The 15,444-nt window shown below is 46.1% G+C and overlaps 1 protein-coding gene across 2 annotated transcripts; it reads right to left on the reverse strand.

Moving 5' to 3' along the window:
* Positions 1–4,639: 4,639 nt before the first annotated feature.
* LOC122187965 (carbohydrate sulfotransferase 6-like) lies at positions 4,640–14,945 on the reverse strand. Of its 2 annotated transcripts, none has more exons than XM_042885883.1 (2): positions 14,798–14,945; positions 4,640–6,156 (listed from the first exon to the last, which is right to left on the reverse strand). In XM_042885883.1, the coding sequence occupies exon 2, from the start codon at positions 6,132–6,134 to the stop codon at positions 4,953–4,955; it is 1,182 nt and encodes a 393-aa protein (XP_042741817.1). In that variant the 5' UTR covers positions 6,135–6,156; positions 14,798–14,945; the 3' UTR covers positions 4,640–4,952. The 2 variants fall into 2 exon arrangements, with proteins under 2 accessions (XP_042741817.1, XP_042741818.1); XM_042885884.1 differs by lacking the exon at positions 14,798–14,945 and having other exon boundaries at positions 4,640–5,711; positions 5,839–5,906.
* Positions 14,946–15,444: the final 499 nt, after the last annotated feature.

Genomic DNA, 15,444 nt, shown 5'->3' on the forward strand with positions numbered 1-15,444 from the left:
AGTAATTAGAATTCTCAGGTTCTTTCTGCTGCTCAGCTTCCAACTTCCCTTCAGCTAAATAAAACATAATGGAGACACGCTCATCTTACAAGCTATATGCAGTAAGAGAGAAACAGTGAAACATTACCTATTTATCCTATTAGTTGTTATTGTGAAACACTTGAAACTATCCCCACAAGTAGTGTGGGCCTTCAGAAACACAGCTAGAGAACAAATTAACTAAACAATCAAATACACAGCAACTCTTATACATGAGGGTTACATGGCAGATGCTGCTGCTGGAGAGAAGAGTGATGTAAAATTGTAAGCCTTCAGAGTGGATTCCCTACTACTGCTTCACGGAACATAAAGTAGCCAAGGAATAGGACTACATTTAATGGGAGAGAGTGCTATTTTCAGGAGTTGCAGGTTGTGATTGTGTTTTTTTGTTTGTTTGTTTTGTCTGTTATGGGCAGAGCACGTGCTCCTTAGACTGGAAGAAGCAGAAGCCCACAGTCCAAATAAAGTGGTAACAGTGCAAAGCATATATTTCACTTGCAAACGTTTCAGTTACAACACTGGAGAAAGATTTTTTCGTTACTCTCCTATAAATGTGCCCAACCTTATGATGAATAACCACACCATTCATTTCATGTCCTCACTTCTCCAAATCCCTGGACAAATGAGAAAAGAAAGGGACTCCTACTCAGATATAGAGTCATCATAGAATAGCCTGGGTTGAGAAGGACCACAATGCTCATCTAGCTTCAATCCCCCTGCTGTGTGCAGCTCGCCAACCAGCAGCCCAGGCTGCCCAGAGCCACATCCAGCCTGGTCTTGAATGCCTGCAGGGATGGGGCATCCACAGCCTCCTTGGGCAACCTGTTCCAGTGCCTCACCACCCTCTGAGGGAAAAACATCCTCCTAAAATCTAACCTAAACTTTCCTGTCTCAGTTTGACCATACCCCCTTGCCCTATCATCCTCATAAACAGCCGTTCCCCCTCCTGTTTATTCACTCCCTTCAAGTACTGGAAGTCCACAACGAGGTCTCCCCGCAGCCTTCTCTTCTCCAAGCTAAACAAGCCCAGTTCCCTTTCTTCACAGCAGAGGTGCTCCAGCCCTCTGAATCTTAGTGGTCTTCCTTTGGTCTTATTCCAAGAACTCTGCCTCTTTCTTGCACTGGGAGTCCCAGGCCTGGATGCAGTACTGAAGATGGGGCCCAAAAGAGCTAAGTAGAGAGGGACAATCACCTCCCTCTCCCTGCTGGCCACCCCTTTTTTTATGCAGCCCAGAACAGTCATCCTTCCAGGCTTCAAGCACACACTGCTGGCTCACGTCCAGCTTCTCATTCATCAGCACCCCAAGTCCTTCTCCACAGGGGCTGCTCTCATGGGGTTTTCATCCAGTGTGTATAAATACCTGGGATTGCCCCGGCCCAACAGCAGCACCCTGCACTTGGCCTTACTGAATCCAGTTAGGTTCACAAGGGCCCACTTCTCCAGGCTGTCCAGATCCCTCTGGATGGCTTTCCTTCCCTCCAATGTATCAACTGCACCACCCAACTTGGTGCTGTTTACAAACTTGCTGAGGGTGCACTCGACACCACTGTCTGTATCCCTACTCACTTCCCCTTCCTCTTCAGCGGGCTGGGGGAGAGAATTAGAAAGAAAAAAAAAAAAAGCAGCACTTGCGAGTTTAGAACAGTTTTATAGGACAGCAAGGGAAGAAAAAATAAAAACAACAGTAAAAGGCTATACAAAGCAAGTGATACACATTACCTCCTGACTGATGCCCAGACGGTCCCCAAGCAGTAGTCTCTCCCCTTGGCCAACTCCCCCAGTTTTATTGCTCAGCATGATGCCACATGGTATGGAATATCCCTTTGGCCAGTTTAGGACCTGGTTCTGTTCCCTTCTGGTACATGCTGGTGACCTGGACAACTGATGACTGCTTAGAGGTACCTTTCCTCACTCACAGGGATAGGATTCACCTTGTCTGCAGCTAGAAAAATCTTCCAGCAGCTTCATTTCAGACCTCACCTGCTTTACTTCTTCTCGGTCTTTTCACCTTCAACCACAGTAGTTCCTGCCAAAAGTGACAGGATTCCTCCTTCTTCTCTTTCCCACAGAGTGAGACAAAAGACGTACAAATCTAAGCCAGATGTTGCCAGTGACATCCACATAGATGAAGGGATACCTTAGCCTGCAGCCCCACCCCTGGAAGAGAGAGAACACACAACTATTATCAGCAGTTTTCCCTAACCTGTGTGAGGCTAGTAGCCTTTCTTCAACATGATTTTCTAGAAACACTGCTCTTTCCTGGATTTCTCTCTGACAGTTCCTGCTTCAGTAAAGGTCCTAAGGGAGCCACAATAGGAGAAGCTCTAGGAAAGTTCTGATGAAGTGTGTATACACCTAGCTCCTATAATTACTAGGTGTAGCAACTGGGCAGATCAATGCAATAGGAAATGCATTACAACAGAGAAGTGATGACAGAAGGACCAGTACAATAGAAAGGCACCAAAAAGGAAGCAAGGAAGATTGCTCACCTTATCAGAGGATTGCAGGTTCACAGGGGAAAGCTTCACCAAGGAGGCACCTCCAACCAGAGCCCCTTCCCCCGTGGCAGTCAGCCCTTAAATGAGGTCTAAGAGCTGCAGCCAGGCTCCGTCCCTTCTGGCCCCACGGCTGAACTGCCTTCACCTGTGCTCCCAGGGCTGACCGGGTCTTTTCCCCAGCTGCTCAATCAGTGCTTCAGGCTGTGACTCATGGGAGGAGGCTCTACAATCCTCCTCTGGTCTTCCCTCCTGCTAGCTCTTTTGGCGATTCCCTGGGGTTGCCCTGACTCTAGCTAACCAGGAACCTGCGAAGCGGTCATTTGCCTATGTTCTCGCAGGTCCCCCTCCAGTACTCCGAGGCACGTATGCCACTACAAACCTGGTCTCTGGGCACCAGAGACGGCATCGGGTGACAGCAGAGGCCCCGGCACGGCTCCCCGCCCGCTTCCAGCCGGCTGCGTTCTGCGGCCGCTCCCCCGTTCTGCCGCCTCCGGGCGGCCACGAGAACCCCCTGGGGCTGCCGCTGCTGATGGACCAGATTCGTGGCACCGCGGTGATGGTCCCGGTCACTCGGTCACTCGTTGCCACCACCACAGGAAAGCATCCTAGGCCGCCGCCACCGCACAGCTCCCGGGCACCGCGCACGTGCTCTCGGTGTACGTGGTGAAGAGCGGAGCGAGGACCGCGCGGAACGCCGCCGAACACCAGCAGGGAGCCGCGGCTCCTCCTGGCGCCGCCGCGGGAAATGCCACACCTCGCCGCGCTCGTTCTCCTTTAAAAAAGCCCGAAAGCGGCACCTCGCAGAGCCTCCTTCAGCGGGAACGCTCACAGGGCGCGACCCCCGCCCGCCTCTCCCACCGGGAGCTGCCGATCGCGGCCCGACCCCGACCGGACCGCACTTCTCCCACCGCCGTGCTGCTGCCACCCCGTGGAGTCGTGGGGTACCCGAGACGGGGCCGCGGCTCAGGGTACCCTCGGTAATCCCCTCGGTTTTGCCGTCGTGCTAGTGGTACGCGGTCTTTCTCCCGCCCCGCCTACAGCCCACACGATCCTCATCCCAGCGGTTAGAGCTCGGTCGCGGCGCCGTTGTCGCAAAGCTAAGCTCCGCACGACCCTCCCGTGCAGCGACCCTCCAACGGACGCGGCCCATCCGCCCTGAGGCTTCGTGCCAACTGCTCCCCAGCTCCACTGCTCTCCACCTCCACAGCTGTCCTCCTCCCTCCTTTTTCCTTTGGGAGTACGATTCAGCTCTGGTATTTGAGAGGAAAAAACTCTGATCCCAACTCTGTTCCTCCACCCTGCCCTTTTAGCCTGGGCTCTTTAAGAAACTTGTATTGCCCTCCTATTTCCATGGGAGAGTACAAAACATACCAAAGAAACAGACTGGTAACAAACCTTATATAGAACTGTATCATAGCAACAGCGTCGGGAAATTGTAAGTCTAAGACGCTCAACCAACGAGCGAGCGCCAGGAGAGATTTCCCCGCGTCGAATTAGGGCACCGAACGGAATGAATTTCGCTGACCGGTGCGCAATCGCTCCGTTGCCAATAGGTGGCGTGCGGCCGTTACTGTAATAGTGAATAATCTGTCACTATCGCTATCGCTAAGATCCTTGCCCAACTGAAATTTTTGACTTCGAGTGTTTCTCACAGGAATCAAACATGTGCCTACTGTGTTGCAATACTGAAACACAATTGGGACAGCATTAACATGCTATTTCCACAGCAACTCCAACAAAGATTTCTCGCCTTGTTTTTTGCATCCCAAGCTTTTTGCACTTTGCCAACATCTCTGTTTAACTATTTGATTGCAAAATCTGCCACTGCAAAACTCTAAGAAAGCTATCAATAAGATAACCTTGAGCCTTTTACAACAGAACCACTGCAGTTATTCCAGCTGTTGAAATTTAAAGAAGCCTAAAAAAATACACAACTGCATAACAATTTTAAAGCAAAAGAAAAAAGACAAGTATTTCTTAGGGGGAAAAAAAAAAAAAGGCAAATTAGTTTGTATTTTGATCCCTTTATATGAATCAAAAACAATGAATATTTTAAGTATGAAACTGGAACAAAACTATTATCAATGAACAAAGATGTCTTTTATCGAAAGAATTTATATTTTAAAAACAACACTCAAAAAAGCACAAACAGTTGCAAATTTACAATCTCACAAGTATCTTGCTGAATTTTTCACAATTTTTTTTTTTTTTTTTTTTTTTTTTTTTTTGTTTTTGTTTATTTGTTTTGTGGTGTAAGAAGCTTGGGGGAAAAAAAAAAAAAGCTTTACTTTGTGAACCAGCAGGCAGGAAGATAATTAAAGTCATTAGCCAAGGATTTTCAAACTACCTATATACTGCAAAACAGATAGATACACTCTCCCTTTTTCCCCTCCCTAATCTCTCAAAGTAATGGCTTAGTTCTTTGGGTTGAACGATGACCAACTGAATTGATTTTGTCTTCTTGGCAACACTAAATCCAGTGACAGATCTCTTTGTTCTTTTTCTGAATCCACTAGCTGATAGCCCAGCATGTTTATAGCGCCTTTGCAAACGTCCTGTATTTTTTTAATTTTCTGGAATGAAAGAACATTTCTCCAGGCCTGGGAAACATTAACTGCATCTCGAGATGTGATTTTGAAGGCTTCTTTTTTTTTTCCTGATCCCTGTCCATGTGTGATGTTATAGACCCAACTTTTAAGTGTGGGGGTCAAACTAAGATCTGCAAATTTATACATTTCTGAAATTTCTGACAATGGGTCTCTCACCAGATCTTCAAAACGAATCATTAGATAGCGATCTTTAAGGAAGCTAGGTGGTTTTAGAGTTGCTGTTTCATAAATCTGAACGTGACTTCTACAAATCTCTTGCATTACTTTATATTTGCTGTCTTCCACTTTAGTGCCATTGGTACTCAGAACAATTCCATTGTCACGGGCTAATGCTTTGACTGATTGTTCTCGTGACTTTACAACTGCCCTTGGGTCACGGACCAAGTGGATTATTTTGAGGTTCAGGGATGGATCGGTGAGAAGTGGGTAGAGGACCTTCAGGTCAAAGAAGCGAACCTCCTTGATGACAACATGGCTGTAAGTTTTACAGGCTTCTTCCACCTTGCTGAATGGGTACCGTCCACAAAGAGTTTTGCATGCCATTTCACTGGTTATGTCAGTACGCTGAAAGGAGTCACAAGCGGGAGCTGAACACAGAGCCCGACTCACTGCCCACTGGAAAAGGTCAGATAAGTTTCTTTTCCAAGGCATATAGGCATCAAAAACAGACATATCGCAGAGAAAGACTGACCTGACCAGGTCCCGCACCGCCATGTGCAAGACTTTGGCGCTGTTCTGGTACATTGTAACCCATACATGCCATGCAGGCTCCATCAGGTAGAAGACACTGGGGTGCTGGCTGAAAAGCTGGCCGACAAAAGAAGATCCCGACCTCCAGGAGGAGAGGATGAGGATGTGGACTTGAGACGATTTCTCTTCTGAATGAGGAGTGAAGCTATTGTAGCGAGCATACATGAAGAGTAGGAATCCAGTCTGGACCATAACAAGAAGCGTAATGATTGTGCTAGAAATCCGAATCCTTGCCATTCTCACTAGGCAATTAAAAAAGCTGAAAAAGAGAGGGAAAACAACAGTGAGCAGTTGATACTATGGCATAATAACAATAACACACAGTACAAACTCTAGCATTAGTAAGACCCTTCTTTAAATACGCATATGTATTTGGCACTCCTTGGTTCCATCATTCAGGGAGAAGAGCATCTGCGGATGGACAGGTGTTGGAAACAAATAAATAAATGCATTACAGCAAGATCACAGTAGAAATAAATTTGGAGCAAAAGCTTCATGCTGAAAGAAATCTTGAAGCTGCTCAACTGCTCAAAATACAGAATGCTCTCTACTTGGAATCTGGCAAATACTGCCAATGGAAAAAAAAAATCCTAATCACTCCAATGTATTTCAGTCTTTGTCTAAAATTACAAGGGTTTCCATCCTTTGAAAGGAGTAAGCGGCAACATTAACAACTGTGGCTAATGAAATCAAAACTACCTTATCAATGACTGAGCACTGCACCCTGTGGTGACAGTAGGCTGCTGCACCAGCTGATCGTTAAGCACAACTCTCCATTTTTCAAAACTACAGAAGGGTGAAAGCTTGCAATTTGAAGCAGCTTCTGGCCATAAATGTTATATGGAACAAGCAGTTGATGCATGCACTTGGGCTACAGTGTGCTGAGGGAGCTGGCGGAGGTCACTGCCAAACCTCTCTCCACCATCCTTGAGAGGTCTTGGATAATGGGTGAGGTCTCTGAAGACTGGAGGAGAGCCAACGTCACTCTGGCCTTCAAAAAGGACAAGAAGGAAGACCCAGGTAATTATAGGCCTGTCAGCCTCACCTCTGTCCCTGGAAAGGTGATGGAACAGCTGTGCTGGATGCCATCTCCAGACAACTGGGAGAAAAGGAGGTGATCAGGAGTAGTCAGCACGGGTTCACCAAAGAGAGGTTGTGCTCAACCAGTGTGGTGGCCTTCTATGATGTTGTCACATGCTGGGTGGATGGGGGAAGAGCAGTGGATGTAGTCTACCTTGATTTTAGAAAGGCATTTGATACTGTCTCCCACGACATCCTTATAACAAAGCTGAGGAAGTGTGGGATAGATGAATGGACGGTGAGGTGGGTTGAGAACTGGCTGACTGGCAGAGCGCAGAGGCTCGTCATTGGCGGTGCAGAGTCCGGTTGGAGGCCTGTAACCAGTGGTGTTCCTCAGGGGTCGGTGCTGGGTCCAGTCTTGTTCAACATCTTCATCAATGACCTCGATGAGGGGATGGTGGCCACCCTCAGTAAGTTTGCTGATGATACGAAGTTGGGAGGATTGGCTGACACGCCTGAAGGCTGTGCTGCCATTCAGCGAGACCTGGATAGGCTGGAGAGCTGGGCAGAAAAAGACCGGATGAGGTTCAACAAAAGCAAGTCTTAATCTAGGAGGAATAATTGCATGCACCAGTACAGGATGGGGGATGAGCTGCTGGAGAGGAGCTCTGCAGAGAGGGACCTGGGTGTCCTGGTGGACAACAGGTTGGCCATGAGCCAGCAGTGTGCCCTTGTGGCCAAAAGGCCAATGGCATCCTGGGGTGCATTAAAAAGAGGGTGGCCAGCAGGTTGAGGAGGTGATCCTCCCCCTCTGCTCTGCCCTGGTAAGGCCTCATCTGGAGCACTGCGTCCAGTCCTGGGCTCCCCAGTACAAAAAAGACAGGGATCTCTTGGAAAGAGTCCAGCGGAGGGCCACAAAGATGGTGAGGGGCCTGGAGCATCTCTGCTATGAGGAAAGGTTGAGTGAACTGGGTCTGTTCAGCCTTGAGAAAAGAAGACTGAGAGAGAACCTGATCCAGGTTTATAAATATCTGAGGTGTGGGGGCCATAGTGGTGAGGCCAGGCTCTTTTCAGTGGTACGTGGAGACAGGACAAGGGGAGACAGACACAAGATGCAGCATAAGAAGTTTCGCACGAATGTGCACAAGAACTTCTTTAGGTGAGGTGATGGAGCACTGGAACAGGCTGCCCAGGGGGGTGGTGGAGTCTCCTTCTCTGGAGATGTTCAAGTCTCACCTGGACGCCTACCTGTGCGACCTGGTTTAGGGAACCTGCTTTGGCAGGGAGGTTGGTCTCGATGATCTCTAGAGGTCCCTTCCAACCCCTACAATTCTATGATTCTGTGATACAGTGCCCTGTGAGTGACTACATGGAGATGGGATTTAAGGAACTACCAACTTACGAGTTGAGCATTCCTTACAACCTTTCACTAGAGATTTTTGGACTTAACCCTTTATGCTCTTACTTTTGCAGATTTCACTTGAAAGCAGTCAGAATGCAGACAACACCAAAGCTTAGTGGTGCAGCTAGAGGGAAGGGATGTCATCCAGAGGGACCTTGACAGGCTGGGGGGGGGAGAAGGGGGGGAGCATGCCAACCTCATGAAGTTCAACAAGGCCAAGTGCAAAGTTCTGCATCTGGGTTGGAGCACTTTCAAGCACGGATACAGATTGGGCAGAGAATGGCTGGAGAGCAGCTCCGAGGAGAAGGATTTGGGAGTGTCAGTTGATGAAAGATTCAGTATGAGCCAGCAGTGTGCTCTTGCAGCCCAGAAGGCCAACCACATCCTAGGTTGAATCAAGAAAAGTGTGACCAACAGGTTGAGGGAGGTGATTCCATCCCTCTACTCAGCTCTTATAAGACCCCATCTGGAATACTGCATCCAGTTCCAGAGCCCCCAACACAAGGACATGGAGCAGGTCCAGAGGAGGGCCACAAAGATGATCAGAGGGCTGGAGCACCTCCCCTATGAGGACAGGCTAAGAGAAGAGCGCGGGGAAGAGAAGGCTCTGAGGAGACTTTACAGCAGACTTCCAGTACCTAAAGGAAAGCTGGGGAGGGATTTTTTATGAGGCAGGTAGTGACAGGATGAGGGGAAATGGTTATAAACTCTAAGAGGGTAGATTTAGACTAGATACTGGGAAGAAATTTTTGACTGTGAAGGTAGTGAAACACTGGAACAGGTTGAGGATGCGCCTCCCTGGAAGCACTCAAGGCCAGGCTGGATGGGGCTGTGAGCAACCTGGTCCAGAGGGAGGTGTCCCTGCCTACAGCAGGGGGTTGGAACTAGATGATATTAAAGGTCCCTTCCAACCCAAACCATTCTGTGACTGTATGTTAGTAGTCTGAATTTAAAGGAAATAAGATCCTTATGTGTGAAGATCACACTGAGCATTTTATATATAAGCATTTACTATTCAACTGCACTTAATTTTTTCTTATTGCAGCAATAGGTACCTACATTAACCCTCTCTGGACTCTGTTGAAAGCAAATCATGTAGATTAGTAAATACAAATATAAACCTATTTGACATAATAAATGTTTTTTTGTGCTAGTAGAGAAAGCTGAAAAGAAAGGTTAAGTGAATGAAATGGTAGAAATAGGCAGTTATCAGCTCTTTACAGTATGACAACAATCACAGGGGGTGAAAGGGACCTCAAGAGATCGTTTAGCCCAACCCCCTGCTAAAGCAGGTTGCATACAATGAATTGCATAGGTAGGTGACCAGATGGATCTTGAATATCTACCTAGAAGTAGACTCCAGAGCCTCTCTGGGCAACCTGTTCCAGTGCTCCGTCATCGTTTCTGTAAAGAATTTCTTTTGCAAATTAGTACAGAACTTTTTTAGACTGTTACTCCTTGTCCTATAGCAATGCACCATTGAGAAGAGCTCAGCCTCATCCATTTGCCTTCCAACTCCCTTTAGAGATTTATAAATGTTTATCAGGTCCCCTCTGCATCTTCTTTTCCACACGCTGAACAAACTCAGGTTACTCAGTCCTTCCTCATATAGGAGATGCTGCAGGCCCTTTATCACCTTTATGGCCCTCTGCTGGACTCCATCTAAGACATCCCAGTTTTTTTGACCTGGGGCACCCAGAACTGGACACAGTAATCTAAATGTGGCCTCATCAGGGCAGAGTAGAGGAGGAGGATCACCTCCCTCGACCTGCTGGCCACACTCTTTTTAATACGCCCCAGGATAACATTGGCCTTCTTGGCCACAAGGGCACACTGCTGGCTTGTGGCCAACCTGTTGCCCACCAAGACCCTCAGGTCCTTCTCCATCAGGTCATCGCCTAACCTGTAGCAGTGCGTGCAGTTACGTGGTGCAAGATTCTACACTTGCTCTTGTTGAACCTCATCAGGTTCCTCCCTGCCCAACTCTCAAGTCTGTCCAGGTCTCAACGAATGATAACAAAACCTTCCTCTCAGCACTGTATCATCAGCAAACTTGCTGAGGATGGACTCTATCCTTTCATCCAGGTCATTGATGAAGATGTTGAACTAGATGGGACCCAGCACCAACCCCTGAAAACACCACTACTTACAGGCCTCTGACCAGACTCGGCACCACTGATGACAACCCTCTGACTCTGCCAGTCAGCCAGTTGTCAATCCACCTCTCTGTCCACTCACCTATCCCACACTAAGTTTCATAACAAGGATGTGGCAGGAGACGTGTCAAATGCTTTGCTAAAGTCAAGGCACACAACACCCACTGCTCTCCCCACATCTATCCAGCTAGTGATGACATCATAAAATATCTCATCAGGATATAAACACTATTTTAAATGAACACAATTTTGCTACTAAACGCAACAACATGGAAGCCTGATATATAAGTAAAGCACTGAATAAATACACATTTTCAGTGTTTAAGATTAGTCTTCTATCCTTTTGTGAAAGTTGGGAAGTTTCTGAGCAATGTACACACATGCGGACTGCAAAAATAAATGAATAATTACACAACAAAATGCAGCATCTATGACAATGTTGCCTGGGGTGTTTCAGTGCATGAGATCACACACGCATTCCGTTCAAGAATTTCTCAATAACACTGTCTTTTATTTCTAAATTTCTCAAACTAAGCATGCACAATTCTATTTACATATAAATATTCTTTTATATTTGCAATAGCGTCCTCCAGTTTTACAGTTCTTTAACCCTGTATTAAGCTTACACTGCTCCAACGTACACCTTGATAACATACTAAGATCTTTCACAACTTCTCACAAATGCAAAAAGCTGCTGAATACCTTGAAGGATCACCCTCCCATAAAACTCTGAATATTTATAAACCTACTAAGTAGATTACATGATATCATAACCTTAATCACAAGGGACAGGAGCTTGTACTACAGGGTGCTCCTTCTGATCCTGTTTATTTCCCTGCAGGACTCACCAGAGGGTGCTACTAGGCAAGCTCTTCCTTTAAAAACGGAAGGACAACATGCTTAAACATGGTCAGCTAACAGGTGAAAAACTGGCCTGTGCCTTGTTCTGTGCTGCCTCTCTATTTGCCTGCCCTCTCTTCCTCTACCTGCAGCTCAGCACTGCAACCTGCCAAACCCACACTCCCCTTGGGAGAGCAAAGGAGCTTGTTCCTGCTTCTTTTCTCCCTTCTTTGCTTCACAGCCGCACTTCCCTGGGGTTGCACCAGCCTTACTAGAGCAGGCTTCTTGAATGCAATAAATAAATAAACAAACAAACAAAGGGTGGAAACAGAAAAGGCACCAGAGCAGCCAGATTTCCTACCGTTACTGACCCTTCAGCTGCCATCTCATTGGCCAAATCACCTTTTACATCTCCGAAAAACTTGAGGTATCACAATATTTGGTACCACGATATATGCTTTCATACACATGGATGCTGCTAAGCATTAATTATTTTAATAATAGTTACAATGTTCTCAGATTTTGGGGAAACTATGACTTTTTTACTACAGTACTTCCTTGGAGAAAGCTCTGGAAAATAGAATAATCAAAATTCTAATTCTAACAAATTCCCAGTACAGAATTATCTTTTCACGAACTGATGCAACTGCTCAGAACATGGTCTGAAAAGCATCTGCACGCACAGCTGCAGTCAGGTCACAGTCTAGAGTTAAGATCACTCATCAGGTTTGTCTGTTAATGGCTACTACTAGAAGCAGGATCCTGGACTAGGTAAACCCACAGTATGCTCTAGAATGCCTATTTCTATGTATTTTGCAAACTAAACTAATTATACAAATTAGATAGCAAAGAGATGATTTTCCTCATCATTTAAGCCAGCTCTGATAGAATTCTGAGCTGCAGAGCCAGTAGCATCTGCCATCATTCACCGAAAGACCAGACCCAGTGCAGAAAGCCACCCAGTTTTAATCAGAAGGGTAATAAATACATAAATAAATCAGCAGTACTCATCTCAATAAGCTTGCTATCTAAACAGGGCACTTTTCAGATGTAACACAATATAAAAATGGAGTAGGGATAAAATAATTTGAGCCAAGGAGGTTTGTTCAGCCTGCGCTTTTAGGGACATGTATTTATTTGTAGCATAAGACAAGTTATGTTGTAATCAAGAAAATGAATCTATGGAAGTCTGAGAGCAGGATAATTACTGAGTGAACTTCCTTTCACTACAGAATTTAACCCTAAGAGACTTAATATATTAATAAAAATTAATTTTAGATTAAAAAAAAACAAACAAAACAGATCCTACTGTTATATTTTACTAAAATTACTATAAAGACAGAAAGAGCAGTGCACTAAGCTTGAGGCAAAAGACTGGCTTGGAAGACTGTCAGAACAAACAGGTCTGAATCTGTTGCAGAAAGACTGAAAAATTGGGCTAGAATAAATCAAAGAACTGGAAATAACTGAATGAAAAATTACAAGTACCTTCTTCTCCAAAAGCAGTTCTGAGCAACTGAATCTCAACTGTTTTTGCCGAAGTCTTATCCAGTCATATTATGTCTAAGAAAATTTTCAGCATACTTTCTTTTAAAATAGTTTATATTTATGAAGTATTTTTAAGCTGAAGTCTTTATGCATTACAAATACATTACTTTAGCTTCCACAAAATGCAAAAACATACCATTAAAAGACTTTCAGAATGGATTTCATCCACTGAGAAATGAATACTCACTTTATTATACACTTAGGCTTTTGTTAGCTGAAAATTATTTCATCCTATATGCTCATCATACTTTAAGTGCTGACTTACAGACCAATCATTAGAGTTTAATATAAGTATAATTTATGTCCTCACAATTCACCAAGGCATACTTCAGTACTGACTGCAGAAAAGATCGTACTAGTAAATGCCAACATGCATTTTATAGAATTAATAGGAAAATGCTTGTGCATGGTTTGATAAGCACAGCAAAGTTCACCAGAGAGCCTGTATTTTATGCAGGTTTACTCACTATGTACTTCAGATGTAAGACATCGCATCACTGTGTATAAGAAACACACCACCAGAATGGCTTCCATCAGCTGACATTAGAAACAAATTTTCCACTCGAAACAGTGAAAAACACAGGAACATTACAAAGCAGATCCAAGAAAAGGACACAATATTGCAGTAATTCTTGCCATAAATCACGCTACTGACACAATGTCACTTTCCAGTGGTCTTCCCAAACTAGAAATGGTGCATCTTCACAGGGCAAAAGCTTATTGCATTGCCAACAATACGAGGATTGGCTGGAGGGGGTGGGGGGGTGGAGTGTGGATTAGCTTAGAGGATGTCTTCTATAACCACTGGTACCTTTCCAATAGTTTCGCTAAATAGTTGAAAGGGTTGCCTGCTTAATTATTTTAACGTAACAGTGAAAGTAGAACAGCAGAAACAGTAAAGCACAATAAATGTACTATAATCAGACATTTTGAAATCTGACATCATTTCTTTTACAGTCTAGTAGAAAATCAGACTGCAGGAGTTCCTTCCAGGTAATGATGAAGTTTAAGTTTAAATACTCCATAGTATAATGAAACATACCATGGTTTTCATGGTATGACCATAACATTATATTAATAATAACGATTTTTAAAAAGGTATTGAGGTTTAATTTTTTTTTTGTTTTTGTTTGTTTTTCAGCCAAAACAGTTTGAAATTAGATAGTTTGATGAACAAAAGACTACGTCAAGACCTACAAAATCTATTTCCCCATGCAGTGTTGCAGAAGATAATATAGTGTCTTCTGCCACTAGTATTTTACTCAGAAATAGTCGTTCTCAACCAAAGCTGCAGCTGAGCAGACGTCATTTCTTGAAATCCTTGTTGAGAATATTAACTGTTTTCAAGGATGACAGAACTGGGATCACGGAGACACTTGTGGTGACCAAGTGCATTTCACCTCGTTCAGACTTTGCAGACGCTGTTAACAATAGCATCCTAAAAGTCAGCCTGAGGACGTGCAAGCTAAGCTGCGCTGCGCAGTGCCCCGTGAAAGTACCACTAAATCTAAGAAGGAACGACAAACTATTTGGCTCTATGTTATTTTCACCTAGAAACAGAGGCTTGACACGTTAGAAAAATGGGAAGGGATCTGCTAGAACGACAGAAAACGCGCTCCACAGCACCTGACTTCACCGTTTAATCCCCTCAGCTCAATCAGCCACGTTCTCCAGATTAAGAAAAATAAATAATCCGACAAACCACCACGGTCACAGCACCGCCGGTACCGCTCGGCAGCAGCACCGCGCCCGAGGCGGGAACAGGGCCGGGCCCAGCACTGCTAATTCACAGCACGAGCCGCCTTAAAAACCCACCACCCGGGTCGCTCAGGAAGGAGGTGCCGCCGGATAGCGACAAAGAGCCCCGTCCTACGGAGGCGGAAGCACGCGCAGCTCGCCGACTGCGGCGCGGACCCCCGTCCGCTTGGACGTACCTGCCCGCCGCCTCCCGGCACCGCCGCGGATTTGAGCTCCCTGCGGAGACAATGAGCCGCTTTCAGACGTGGCCGAGGTGCCGCGGCAGCGGGAGGAGCCCGGGAAGGGGCCGATCCACCCCGACTCCGGAGCATCCCCGGCAGAGGAGCAGCCCGGCGGGGGCAGGCCGGCAGCCCGCCCCGCCCCGCGCGGTACCGACTGGGGGGGCCGAGGCCTCCCCGCAGCCCGCGGCTCAGACGCAACGGCAAGGAAGGGCCCTGCGATCCTCCTGCAGCTTTCTGCTGCGACGCCGCCAACCCGGGGCCTCTGTGCCTCGGGCGCGGTGCCCCTCGCCTGCTGCTGACAAGGCAGCCTGGAGAGAACCGCAAGGTCGCTGCCACGAAAAGGCTGCTTGGCTGGTTAAACAGACCTAGAGGCATTTTGTTTGCTTTCACTCCCCCCAACATATCACCTCCTAAAAAAATAAAAAAATAAAAAAAAAAACAAAAAACCTCCTAATATATTCTCTTACATACTTGGGAACCCAAATGTCTACATTTCCACTTTGGTTCATGTGCAAAAATTTTAACCCACAACTTCACTTTTCTAATAACACTTCCTAAGACACTTCCTAACATCCAACTCATTTTTGCACGCCTCTGGGGCC

Source organism: Lagopus leucura, unplaced genomic scaffold (genome assembly GCF_019238085.1).
Source record: "Lagopus leucura isolate 7727_CA_CO unplaced genomic scaffold, USGS_WTPT01 Super-Scaffold_100053, whole genome shotgun sequence".
Classification (NCBI taxonomy): domain Eukaryota; kingdom Metazoa; phylum Chordata; class Aves; order Galliformes; family Phasianidae; genus Lagopus; species Lagopus leucura.